The 14,109-nt window shown below is 35.9% G+C and overlaps 1 protein-coding gene across 1 annotated transcript in view; it reads right to left on the bottom strand.

Annotated features, from left to right (window-relative positions):
* The window catches only part of LOC120351757 (cadherin-23-like), a gene marked incomplete in the record, with an annotated part of 175,403 nt that overhangs the window by 21,643 nt on the left and 139,651 nt on the right, over positions 1 to 14,109 (bottom strand). Inside the window, 9 exon segments of the mRNA XM_039429863.1 lie at positions 934 to 1,091; positions 2,043 to 2,131; positions 3,444 to 3,686; positions 4,874 to 5,038; positions 6,505 to 6,601; positions 7,585 to 7,761; positions 9,540 to 9,854; positions 11,687 to 12,015; positions 12,990 to 13,138. Coding sequence (XP_039285797.1) covers positions 934 to 1,091; positions 2,043 to 2,131; positions 3,444 to 3,686; positions 4,874 to 5,038; positions 6,505 to 6,601; positions 7,585 to 7,761; positions 9,540 to 9,854; positions 11,687 to 12,015; positions 12,990 to 13,138 — 1,722 coding nt within the window.

The raw sequence follows: 14,109 nt of genomic DNA, 5'->3' as shown, positions 1-14,109 counted from the left end.
TTGCCAACATGCCTCTGAGATGGCAGAGTAAGTAAAAATTCTACAACATCGACAGTGCTTAATTTATTGAACAAGATAAAAGTCTTTCAAGAGTTTTTATTGTTGAAAAAACAGCTTCATTTTTGTCACATCCAAATTTATTAGATTTGTACACAGGCACTGCAGTTTCGTGTTGAAACCAACATATCTTTAGCTGTAGTGTAGTGCATGCAGCTGTAGATGTGTTAGTTTCACACGAAACTGCAGTCCTGTGTACAATCCAATAGATATGGATGTGACAAAAATAAAACTGTGTTTTTCAATATAAGGAGAAATTCCACAATATCAATTTCTACTCAACAAATTCTATCAGTTTCTATTGTGTTTCTATTTCATCATAAAACATTCTACATAAAATCACTTCACTTATATGGGCTACTTTATTAAAACTATTAAAAACAATATAAAAGCATGAAGTACCCTTTTATTTAAAACATTTCAAACAACTAGTTTCTGCCTACTTTGGCCATTTTCAAGTTTAAAATACTTCATATTTCATGTTCAAAGTACTTCATGTTTTTATATTGTTTTTAATATCATTCTACATCTACATTGTTCAATTTATTAATTGATTGAGTACCTACTTTATTTATATAGATTACAATATATACTGGCTTATACACTCATATACAATAGCTTACAATACAGCAAAATTATAGATGAATTCACATAATATAGACTAAGAAAATAATTATTGAACTGTATATGATATGAAAAAGAAATTTGTAATAAAGTAACTATAGATAATTATATTGTTATGCATCTACATAAATTGGCGGAGCTTTGGACATATCAAATTATCAATGTCCATTCTTCGGAAAGAATATTAAAAATATCCTTCCCACTAACTCTCTACCAAAGAGATCATTGAAGATGAGAGTGGAGAATGCTTACACAATCTGCTTGAAAGCGTTGCGACTCTCGCCACTAGCATATCCAAACTGATAGTTGTCCCAGGCCTCAATGACAAGCATGTAGGCACTCTGCTCCTCTCTGTTCAGGCGATCAGATATGTTCAGCACTCCCGTTTCTGGATTGATTTGAAACTTACCCTACAAAATAACATATTTCAGTAACAAAGAGCACAATAACTCCAGATTGAATCCGAATTCATTTTTGTTTATTCAAATTGACTTTACTTTTCAGAAAGTGTACATTTTACAATACATTCCCCTGAAAATTACTCCAACAATATGGAAGAAGTCCTTGAATTGAATTAATTGAATCTAGAACTAAATCAAAAGTGATGAAATAATTACTTTAATAATTACCTAATAAGTACTTTATACTAGCAACATTGATTGAATGGGAAGTATATATATATATATATATATATATATATATAATATATATATATATATATATATATATTGCTATAAACAAGAAATATTCTTGACAACTCATATTGAAGGTTCCATCGGATTGACCTTGATCAGATAATTAAAGGGGAATGTTGCAATTACAAGTGAAAAAATGGTGTATCGATCAAGTGGTATGAGAACAATAAAATAGTATTGCATTAAAACATTAGCTAGATTGCATTTGTTCAAGAGGCCACAAGTTAGCACGAACTAGTAACTCTGAGCAATTTTTTCTCTTACAAATCAACAAATAAACAATTTATTGTTTGTAAAGACTTTACTCAGTAAATTGGACACCAATTTTATAAAGTGGAGAGACATAAGTTTTTTTTACGTATATGGATAAAAATTCCGGGGAGGAACAGTTTTGGGCTGTTTCTGTTGGTCCTCCCCTAATTATTTTAATGAATAATTGTGTATCTTGAATTAATAAATGTATGAATGGAATTTTGTTTGTTTGCATTTGTTCAATGAAGCAAAAAAATGGTGAAGACTCTTAAGACTGTATGATCTTTACCTATTCCTAATCTATAATACAGAGGTAAGACTGATCAAAAAGTAGTAGTACATTTTTTATGGCTCTTAGTAACTCTGAGTGAATCAAGACAGTGATTGAGCTTCAATAATTTTCAAAAGACTTACCAGAGATGAAATACGATCCAGAAGATATGTTATTTTCCCATAGTCACCAGAGTCCGCATCCATGGCTTCGATTCTTCCTATTTCAGTGCCTAAAATAAAAAAAAATAGTATCGATATTGGAAACTTCTATAGAATCGAAAAATTAAACTTGCTTCATTCGATCAAAGAATGAAATGCATTATAAATCAAATCATTCTGCTCACACTTCAAAAATCAAATGCCATTATTTTAGTCTGTAGAGTATTGGGTAATTCATCAATAAGGCCGGTCGCAGACGAACCACTATGACATGTGGGTTGCGGAAGCTACTATTTTCCTTCTGTGGTACCACAAACGCAGCGAATATGGAATGCATTGGCAGGCATGGCAGTGATGCTTCCACATGGTGTTGCTCGCTGTGGTAGCGATTATTCTCCTTTCGATTGTGGTACTACTGGTTTGAGCACCACGCTTCCCCTAGCTTCTGTTCCACATTCGCACTAATGAGCGTTTTCTCAAATGTAGTGTGAAAGTCTCTCTGCGTTAGTTGTATTGTTCTGTGGTATGTTGGTCCCACATCCCACATGCGATAGTGGTTCGTCTGCAACCGGCCTAAGAAGAAATACATTTTTGAAGTCCAATAAAATTTCTGTTAAAATGGCATTAATGTTATGTTCAGTTACGTTGTTACCTTATGTTGTCATGTTATGTAGTTATGTTACTGTTGTTATGTTATGTTGTTATCAAAGACCTTAAAGATGCATAGACTCACATGCAGCGCTAGTGTCGTACTTGGAATTGAAATCGGCCATTGAGGGGTCAACCTATAAGATTATTACATACCAATGCCTTTTAAATCTATAATTTTACAAATATATACATAAAATATATAATATCTCGTGCTAAAATACCCCAATGGCGGCCTTCAATTTCAAGTGAGAGCTATCATTGGGTAGGCATTGGCATTGTGGGTCTATATCTCTTCAAGGTCTTTGGTTGTTATGGTATGTTGTTATGTTATGTTACTGTTAAATGTTATTTGTTGTGTAATTGAGAAGTTGATATTGTGGTAAATATTCATATTGAATGTAAAAGACTAAGAAATTGTCAAAAACCACAGATTTATTGATACTTAGAAAGACTGGTTTCGGTTATTACACCATTGTCAATCTCTGATAAACTAAAACTAAGAAATGTTTTAGTTTATCAGAGATTGAGAATGGTGTAATAACCAAAACCGGTCTTTCTAAGTATCAATAAATCTGTGGTTTTTGACAATTTCTTAGTCTTTTTCATTCAATGTTAAATGTTAGGCTAATGTTTTTAGTAGATGAATTTCAACTCGTTGCTTTAGTGGGCTAGAACAGTAAGTAGTAGAATAATATATTTTTAATATACATTCTCATGTTTTCGATCACTCACCGATAGGTGTATCCTCGCGAATGGTTATATTGGTGGTCTCTCCGACAAAGTACGGATTGTTGTCGTTTTCGTCGAGCACCTGAATGAAGACGTCGACGAAGGAGGAGCGAGAGGGAACGCCTGAGTCGGTGGCACGCACGGTCATGTTGAGCCAGGCCACCTGTTCGTGGTCTATGCGGCTGGCCACCACCATCTCCCCCGTCTCCCTGTCCAGGTGCACCAGGTCTGTCATCGATTGAGGACCTGTAACAAACAAACACACTATCAACTGAACTAGAACATTTTATGACCAGGTCACTCCTGTATTTTCGGATGGGTGTAGTCGTGAGGCCCATTGACGGCTTAAATGATATATTTACATCTATTTCACTATCCATGACGAACTGCAAGTAATAATCTGTTTTTTAACTATTTTCAACAATATTACAATCTAATTTTGGAATATTTTGATATATTCAGGTGAGGTGGAACTTCAATCAGGGACTCCCCTCCAATAAAAGCCATTCGAATATTATCATTATTAACACTATCGTCATCATAAAGCATGCCTTTGCAGGACAAGATCTGTGATGATCAATACACGGCCCAGTCGCGACCCGCACACTACTCATTATAACAGGGTTTCAACTAAACACTTCAAGTGGTTCGGATATCTTGAGATACCATAGAATCATAATATTTGGATCTGTTTTCATCTTCACAAACTTGCCAACGAAACTCTGTTTTTGCGACATAAGAAGCCCTACTACTTAAGAAACATACTACGTTATTATTTTATCGTGAGCTACAGTTTAATCACATTTTTGTAGCTTCTGACACTGAAAAGAAATGTAAAAAACCTCAAATTCTGTTTATTTGCCAAAACATACAATAACAAACTCAAGAAGCCTCAATTAAAGAATACAGCTATAAATTTACAGTATACAGTAATCATACATAAATTTGTTAAATAATAAAATTGCTAATTGATATACAATTTCTATGTTTATAATTCATTCATTTGAAAGAATTGTCTTTATTTGAGTCTTACATCAACCAAAACCCCATCAGCAAAATTATTTTTCATATTGATATATTTTATTATTAGGTCAGAAACAGTAAATTAAAAACAAAAAAAGATGCTAGCCCAAAAACTCATCTCTTCAAAAATCTAGTTCTTCAAATTCTCCAAAGTAGGTTTATCTAATTTATAAATAAATTATTTTATGAGCACAAATTGATTCATTCAAGCTAATATACGTCTTTATTAGAAGCTTACACAACATTTTTTTAGCTTCATTATTGGATGCTTGTGTCACTCGAAAATAATATACTTGTAAGCCCAAATCAAAGTAGATCAAATGAGCATGATTATTTCACTAATTTTGATCAAACTGATTTCGAGGAAAATAACATTTATTCTAATGTTGAGTTCAATAAAATTTATTCACCTTCAAGAGAGTACGAGATGGTTCGATTCTTATCGGCGTCATCAGCCACAATGTTGACAATGGTGATACCATTCTGGCTGTTCTCTGTGATGGAGCGTCGGTAAAATGGTTTGCGGAACTGAGGATTGTTGTCATTCTCATCTTCAATTACAATTGTTAAGACAGCTGTAAACAAAACAGAAAACAGTCGAATGAAGAATACATTTTCATTTGTTTTGACAGTTGAGGAGCAATTCCACAACATATCTGTCAATAAAGTTAAAAGAAGAGGAACAAAGAGATCCTGTCACGACAGAGATAGGCAGTAAGCCTATCACACAGCACAATACCTTTGGCCGTCCAATGCTTCCCTTTATATATATATTTTTTGTTCGAACTTTGAACGTTAAAAATACAGTAGCTCAAAAACTTCCAACGAAACAAAGTATATCCTACAAAAATTCTTGACGTTTTCAGTGACAATCCAATCTTTTCCCTGATTCACGACACTTTCTGAAAGTGCTCTTCGTCAACTCTGACCTTTTTGAAAATTTAGGGTTTTTTTAATAATTGGCTGAGTGAAATAAGAACATTTTGATTTTGTCAATTTTCGATACGCGTATGACCCTGGTGATGTGACCCTGTGTGGCCAAGAAACCTTGGCCCTACAAACAATACACATGAAATTAACAAAATCCGTGTCTTTATTTCAGTATGTACCAGTTTTACAATATCAATAGAGACTCTTTGAAATGTATTATTTACTTATTAGTCATTTATTTCAATAGGGCAACTTCAATGTTTAATTCAATCCAACCATTTATTTCCAAAGCAAAAACACTTTACAAGCAATTACATATTCAAGTAAATAGTATATATAATTACTCGTACCCTATTTTATTTAAAAACAACGTTATCAATCACATCATTTGCTGACTCTGCTGTATGTGAATGTGGCGCTGAGATATAGACAATGAATCATTTAATATTAGAATGCCAAATTTTTAAATTTAATGGAAACCTTGACGAGGTGCATCAAGCAACACCAGTTTTCATCCAATGGCTTGACGCACTGAATTTAACTGTGAGACGTTTGTTATGTTTGTGTTATGTGTGTGTTTGTGTTAAGGTGCGTACAGATATACGCGCCGCGAACATGAGCAATTCACTTTTAATCAGCTGACTATATCTGTATTTTTATAGAAACGGTAAGATACAGATATAAAAAGCTTGGCATCAGCTGATTAAAAGTGAATTGCTCATGTTCGCGGCGTACATATCTGTTCGCACCTATATGTTTGACACTTGATAATGGCGTGAACAGGCAAAACTAGTCGAGTCTAGAAGAACATTTGTACTAGTATTGTATGTATTTTACTAAAAAGTATTACAACAAATACTATTATCATCTATTTCCATCAATTTCATTATTTATGGCATTATTTGACTACACGGAGAGTGAGACTTGTGAGTTATGAAGACGCTTAACGATGTCGATGTAGTTTGTTGATAGAATGTAAGTAAACTAGATTAAGGTACATTATCCTAAATTTTGTAATTGTTGAATTTTGTGGAGGAAATAAATTTGATTTGAATTGAATTGAATTGAATTTTGTGAAGTATTACTACAAATAAATATTCTTGATTCTTACCGGTATCGGTCTGCACGCCGGTAGTCGACCCCAGATCCTCGACCCGGATCGCCAGCCGGATGGTCTCCACACGCTCTCTGTCCAGCAGCCGCACCACCTTTAATTCAATCCAACTCATTTTATTATTTGTTACAGGCTATACAACAGAAAACATTCACAATAGTCATCTATCTACCATCTACATTGAACACATCAGATTATAAAATTCATTTAAAAACCTACCCCTAGTTGCACAAAGGTCGGTTAACTTTAACGATGAAGGTCGATTTGTTAATCGGCGTTAATCTTCATATTTAAACCACGTAGATAGATGGATAATTGTTTTTTATTTCCACTTTACAACATTACAAAATGTGATGTGGGCGAAGTTGTGGCAACAAGAGCCCCCTCTTCCACTTAACCCACGATGTTATTGGTAACATGAAAAAAATATAAATAAAAATATACCTTAATCATACAACATTTCACAACGAAGCAAAAATATAAATTACAATACCAATAAAGCAACTAAATTAATACCTAAATTATAAATCAAATGAATGAAAAAGAAACAGAGAAAACAAAAAGCAAGAAATCTTCATAGTGAAGATAAATCATAATTACACAAATATCCACTCACATACACACACACACCACATACGCTCTCTCGCTCTCTCTCACACACACACACACACACACACATTCACATCTCTAAAGAATACAGTGCAAAACCGCCTAGCCAAGCCCTCCCCCCTTGATCCACGCCACAACAGCCGCACTGAACCGGCGATAACTGTCGAGCAGTCTTAGGCTGCGTACAGATATACGCGCCTCCAACCCGCTCCGCCCTCGTTCCGCCATCGCACCGAAATCGCTCCGCCCCCGCACTGTACTCGCACCGATCATGAACGTTACGGGAGATGTTAGCTCTTCTCGCGTTCCACTCTTGCTCCCCGGTCGATCATCAATCGCTCTGCTCGAGTGACGTTCGGTTGCGTACACACCTTAATATGAGCTGGCTGTTGGGAGCTGCAGTTGTATAGCTGCAACTGGGAGTGAGACTTAATAACTTTTTAGCATAGTGAAAATAAAAGAACAGACCTTAAGCCGTCCGTCGAGCGGATTGAGCTCGAATGCCGCGACATAGTCGAACTCAGCCGCCTTGACGAGTGTGCCCTCCTCGCTACGAGCCTCGCAGCTGTCCGCGTCCAGGGTGTATCGCAGCACTGGGCTCTCGTCTGGGTCCTGGGCAACCACTCTGTGCACCACTTGACCCACCTGTACAATAACCCAAATCGTCAAACTCTTCATTTGTTCAATAAAATCGTACAATTTCCAAAACAAAACACCATTAAAATACTTAATTCGAACCTAAAATTGATATATTATGCTCAACATAGAGTGTTACCCACGAAAGGTGTAACAGCCGAAGACCATCGTTTCTACATAAAATGTCTCATATCGACCTCACTTTTCGATTTTATGTAAAGATTTTTCTAGAAAACTATCAGTCAAAATCTAATTTTAAGGCTATGGTTGGAAAGAGGAAGAAATTTCCAATAAGATTCATATAATCTTCTCATTTGTTTCACGTTTTGAGCTTTTTATAAGCGCTAAAAATTGACAAAGTACATTCGTTAACTTCAAGACCAAATTTCAAACTGTTTGAACGCTCGAAAACTAAGATCGATATAAAAAAGTTTCATTGGACATTTTTTATTGCAAATTTTTAATGTGGAATCTAAATTTTCATTGCTATCGGCTGTTACGCCTTTCGTGGGACACCCTGAATGAATTTTCAGGACAACAGGACTGAGTTTTAAATAACTAGAACAGAAAAGAAAGGAGTGCCACAGGGAACTATACTTGGCCCAATATTGTTCTCACTGTATATTAATGACTTCCCCGGAAATTTACCCTCAACCGTAAACAGCGTATGATTTACTGACAATGCTAATTTTCTACTGACAGGTGATACATTTGAGAATCACAAATTGAAGGAGAAGAAGTAATCAAGTGCATGGAGGAGTGGTGTGAGGCTAATGAGTTGACAGTCAACGTAAAGAAAACATCCTATATGAGCTTCAATATTGACCATTCGGACACACCCAATAACTTAAATTTTGCTGTGGATTCAACAAGTATAATGCCAGTAGAAAAATTTGGATTCTTAGGATTCAATGTTGATGTAAGACTGAAGTGGAACAATCACATTGATCAAGTGGTAAAAAGGCTCAATACAGCAGGGTTTGCAATATCAAGATTGATAAGGGAGGTGGACCAGAGAATAGTTTGAATAGCGTACTATGGATATTTTCAGGCAGCTCTAACGTATGGCTTGATATTCTAGGGTGCGGCATCCGCTTTATTGATGGCCTTCAGAGTGCAAAAACGGCTACTGAGAATGATGTTCAGGAAGCCACCAAGGACCCCATGCAGAGAGTTATTCAGGGAAGCTAAGATCCTGCCGTTGCCATGTCTGTATATTCTGGAGACTGCATTGTATGGATTTTCCCGCAACGACGAGTGGACTACAGGCGCTACTGTATATGGCTGCAACACTGGGACAAGGAATATGCTGAGACTCCAACCTCATCGAACAAGATTTTTTGAAGCTAAGCCAGAGCATGTGAGTCGAAGGATCTTGAACGCACTACCTGTCTGTGAAAACAAACCTGTGGAAATTCTCGATACTTCAAATAGCATAACATTCAAGAGACTACTAAGGAATGGGCTACAAGAGAGATTTTTTTCACAGTTTGATGGAGTTTTTCTCATATACAGTGTGAGAAATGAACCTAGTGAAATTATAATAGTTAAGATGATGTAATCTTTATTTTTGACTCCAAATATTCACGGACATTTTGATGACCTGACAAATTGTATAATTTCTTTATTGTAACTGACAAATGCGAAACATTGAATGTAATGTACATGCATGAATAAATATTATTATAATTGTTATTATTATTATTATTATTGAAAGGTACTCGAGTGAGCGTTGCCAACGTAGCTGTACAATAAGCTTTTAAAATTTGATTGCTAGCTTGACTGACCCTAGTGTTCTCCTTGATGCGCACAGTCCCGGGTTCGGCAAGCACAGGCGGCTTATTGTTGACATCATCGATCGTGATCTGCACGGGAACAGTTGCGCTGAGCTGGTGCGCGCCAATTCCGCCGTCGAGCGCCACAATGACCAGCGCGTAACGCAGCGTGCGCGGCTGCGTGCCGTCCGGGTCGAGACTCGCGCCGCGCGCCACCCGAATCACGCCGGTCGCCACGTCCATGGTGAACTTGTCGCCGGCGCCCGATTGGATGCGGTACACCACCACGTTGTTCGGCGGCGAGCCGTCACCGTCCCACGCGTTCACCTACCAAACACATTCATTTCAATTGATGACTATTTACCTACCTTGACATTTATTTATCTACCAAAAGTAGAACACTATTTTTTCAGAAACAAATAACACTAGAATAACAAATACAAGCAATTCATAAAAATGATGAGGAATCATAAACATGATTGGGGATCGCCAACAAGCACAGTCCTTAACTTAACTGTTCCTCTCCCCAATTTTGTATTCAAATACTGGTCTAAGAAGTAGGTTATGTTTCTTTCACTTAATTTGTGTCAAACTTTCAGTGTGAACAAAAAAAATGAGTTCAGTAGATTAAATGAAAGACAAAAATCTATTATCTGTAGCTTCAATGGTTTATGATGATAAGCGTCTCTCTCGTATTAATTCAATCAATCAATAACGTTATTCAACACAAACACTCAAAAATTAAAAATACAAATTTCGAATAAAAATACAAAAACAAGCTTCATGGTGTGCTTAAATAAATGAGAGGAGGAGAAGTAACAAGAAAATTATGGTTTCTAATGTAATAGGTTGATGAAGGGTAGAAAAGTAAGGAACGAAATGTGAAGAGGAGTAAAACAGGGAAGAAAGGGAGAGGAATAGAAAAAAAGACGAGCTAGGTTTGTAAGCGAGTCCACTTCTAACAAATATAGGCTGGAGAAATGTCATTGCATTCATTAGTATGAGCAGAAATCTTGAACCTCATACATCGTTATGGAAGAAAAAGTTCCACTTTTTTTATCTAGTTTAATTTTTCTACTAACCTTAGGGCCGGTTTCCGAGCTCGTGATTTAGGTAAGTTCTAAACTTTATACAGCTGGAGTCAGAAAATTGACTTTCCGAAACGGGGCGTAGTCGTAGTACATAGTCGCAGCAAAATAAACCTTTATTTTCTCATTTCTATAATTGGGAACGTTTTTCTTTGACGAAATGAAACATTCCTAAACTAGTAGTTCTGTGAACAGTAGACCTCACGCAGTATTCTCATCCACAAGTACCTGATTGAAACTATAGACCTTATGGAAATACAGCAATAGACTGGCTTCTCCACACATCTGTGTAATCACTTGTCAGCTGATTTATGATGAATAATTCTGTAGTCTGAGTTTTACTCTAATATTGGCGTATGAAGGAGGCTCCTTTTTCCTTTTATATTATCCTTGAAATGCAAAATTTCCAAAAACCTTGAATTTACGTCGACGCGCAATTAAAAAAGGAGCATACCTGTCAAATTTCATGAAAATCTATTACCGCGTTTCGCCGTAAATGCGCAACATATAAACATTTAAACATCAAGAGAAATGCCAAACCGTCGACTTGAATCTTAGACCTCACTTCGCTCGGACAATAATTCAAAATAGCTGAAACTACACTATTTTCTCTTTATTTTATTTTGTGTTCAATTTTCTAGTTTTTCGAAATTCAATTTAAACGTAGACTACGACTACGTCCCGTTTCGGAAGCCAATTTTCTGACTCCAGTTGTTTAAAGTTAGCTAAATCCCGAGCTCGGAAACCGGCTGTGAAAGTATTCCTAAGGTCTATTATTTTAGTACTAAGATAGATAAACTGCTTCCTTGAACAATCAATATTGGTGTGGGCACATCAACATTGGTAACATATCTGTTGAATCTGTGAGAAAATGGTCCGGAACAAGGTATATTATTTTTGTACTTAAATAAACTGCCTTCTTGAATAATCAATATTGGCGTGATGTGTAACATATCTGTTTGCAGTGGCCTTAAATTATAATTAGTGACGATTGAGTTGCGAGAAGAATGTGATTTATATTTTATCAAGTATTCATTATAATAAATAAATCACACTACACTGTACACTTACTTGTAGAACAGAACTGCCTTCAGACAGATCTTCGGGTATAGTTTTCTCATAGCTGTCGACCTCAAACTGGGGCGCAAAGTCGTTGACGTCATGGATGTAGATGGTGACAGGCACCTCGGAGTGGAGGGGGGGAGAGCCCATGTCCGTGGCCCTCACCTTTAGGTGGACCGGAAACGGATTCAACGCCTTCTGACCGCCTCCTCTGGGCAGCCGCTCAAAGTCAATACGACCCATCAGCTTGAGAGCGCCTGTCGCCGGGTCTATTGTGAAATTGGCCTTTGAGCGGTCCCACTCCGATATGCTGTAAGTTATTCGACTGTTTTTTGTGCCTGTCAAAGTAATAGAACGTTAGTCATGAAACTGAGAGACATAATGCTTGAATATTGAGTATTGAGTAGCATCCCGACACATATTTATATATAGTGGGGCCACATTTTCTTAGATCAGCAAATAATCAACCGATTGTATTAATACTTTGTAAATAATTGTACCTTATATGCTTTTTGTAATCATGTCTATAATTTGAATTAACTCCTCTGGTCGTGTTGTACCCTCGACCAGAGACATTATTATTATTATTGCTCTGGCAACAATGTGCAATCGTAATGAGGAAACAGAATGAATTGATATAAGAAAGAAAGATTATTTATTTGAACACAGCAAATAGATACATGAATATAAGTACAGAAGCAAAACATTACAGAATGAATAAATTAGTATATACTAGATATGTATACTAAAGCAAAGTATGTATGTACAGGATGCTCTTCTTATAAGATGATAAGATAAGTCTATCTAGATAGATAAGATGATGAGATAAGATAAATAATCTTATAAGATAAGTTTTATCTAGATTGTATTCTAGGAAGCAATCTATATACAAAGGATGAATACTAAAGCAACACCGAGTGTGTCTACTGATCCTTCATTCGGAAATTCCCGACTTTTCCTGACCATATATTTATAAAATTCCCGACCTCTACTAAAGTTCTATAAAAATACTTATCTCATGGTTTAAAGAATCTAAGTATAATAACTGAAAACACACAAACTAATTTATAAACATTATAGCATTTAACTGATTTTTGCAAAAATTTCAAGAAAATGAGACAACTATTGTTCTCAAATTTTGATAATATGTTCGAAAAAATAGGTCATGTTTTTACTGTGGAAAGTTCAAGTTTAACAATGTTTAAATGTTACTGAGAATAGGGAACCAGTCTGTCTCAGTTAAGTTCTCTAGAGTCATTTTCCGAATAATAAAGTATCTAATAATAAATATTAATATGATGATGTATTTTACCATTGAGATCCATATCTCTAGCCTCAATCACCAGAGGAGTATCAAAATCCATTTGGTTTTCGTGGAGTCTGCCTTCGTAGCGGCTTTGCAGGAAAATTGGAGCATTATCATTTACATCTTCGATGTTTAAAACTAATTGAGCGGTATTCCTGAAAATTAATAAATAATTAGATTCAAGTTGATCACAAAAATGGAAATGAGAAAACGTCTAAACAACACCAAATTTGTTTGCAATGAAATAGGTATTATAAAAAAATGTTTATATTCAATTATACTGTATTTTATTTTCGAGTACAGAAATCTATAATAACCAAAGTTTAATTTAAACTAGATTTTATATCAAGATTGGATTTAAATCGTAAGAGGCCTAGGAGCTGACAATCTAAAATGAAATGAAACAACAATACTACAATAAATGAAATTTAATTGTCAGCAAGCCAAGAAAGCACAAGACAAAGTCAAAAGTCATAAAACTGTCATACATAGAGTAGAACAGGAATTGTTCCACGTTTTAAAAGTATTCTTGAGGAAATCACTTAATTATTACAATAGAACTCCAATTATTCGAACTCCAACTATCCGAATCGCCGATTATCCGAATCACTTTCAGAAAAAAAATTTGTCTAAAAAAAGTTCAAGTGCGCCAACTTCCACTTCTCTACAAAAGTCAAACCAAGGCCTGGATGACTGCAGCTTTGTTTACCGAATGGTATGATGAAGTGTTTATTCCTGAAGTGAAAAAGCAACAAAAGTCGGTGGGAAAAAAGGCAGTAAGGTGCTTTTAATTGTTGATAACGCACCCATTCTCCCTGCAGCAGAACTGTTGGAAAGAGAGAATGGGCAGTTTAAAGCGACGTTTTTGCCTCCCAATGTTACAAGCTTGGAAGAAAAACTTTCTGCTGATGTTGAAGTAGACGCTGGACCATCAGCTAGCATTTGCCGGCCTCGAGACTGCTTTGAAGTGGATGGAGCATCAGCCCAAATGCTCACCGTCAAGCGAATGCGTGACCTGGCTGCCCGAAAACGAATGAAGACCGCAAAACAGCTTACATTGACGGAGATGTTTAAAAAACAATTATTTTTATTTCTAAACTTGCACATAAGTGCATTTTATTTATAT

This window comes from Nilaparvata lugens, chromosome 1 (genome assembly GCF_014356525.2).
Source record: "Nilaparvata lugens isolate BPH chromosome 1, ASM1435652v1, whole genome shotgun sequence".
Lineage (NCBI taxonomy): Eukaryota > Metazoa > Arthropoda > Insecta > Hemiptera > Delphacidae > Nilaparvata > Nilaparvata lugens.
Note: the sequence above shows the minus strand (reverse complement) of the source record. Positions and strands in the feature narration are given on the sequence as shown.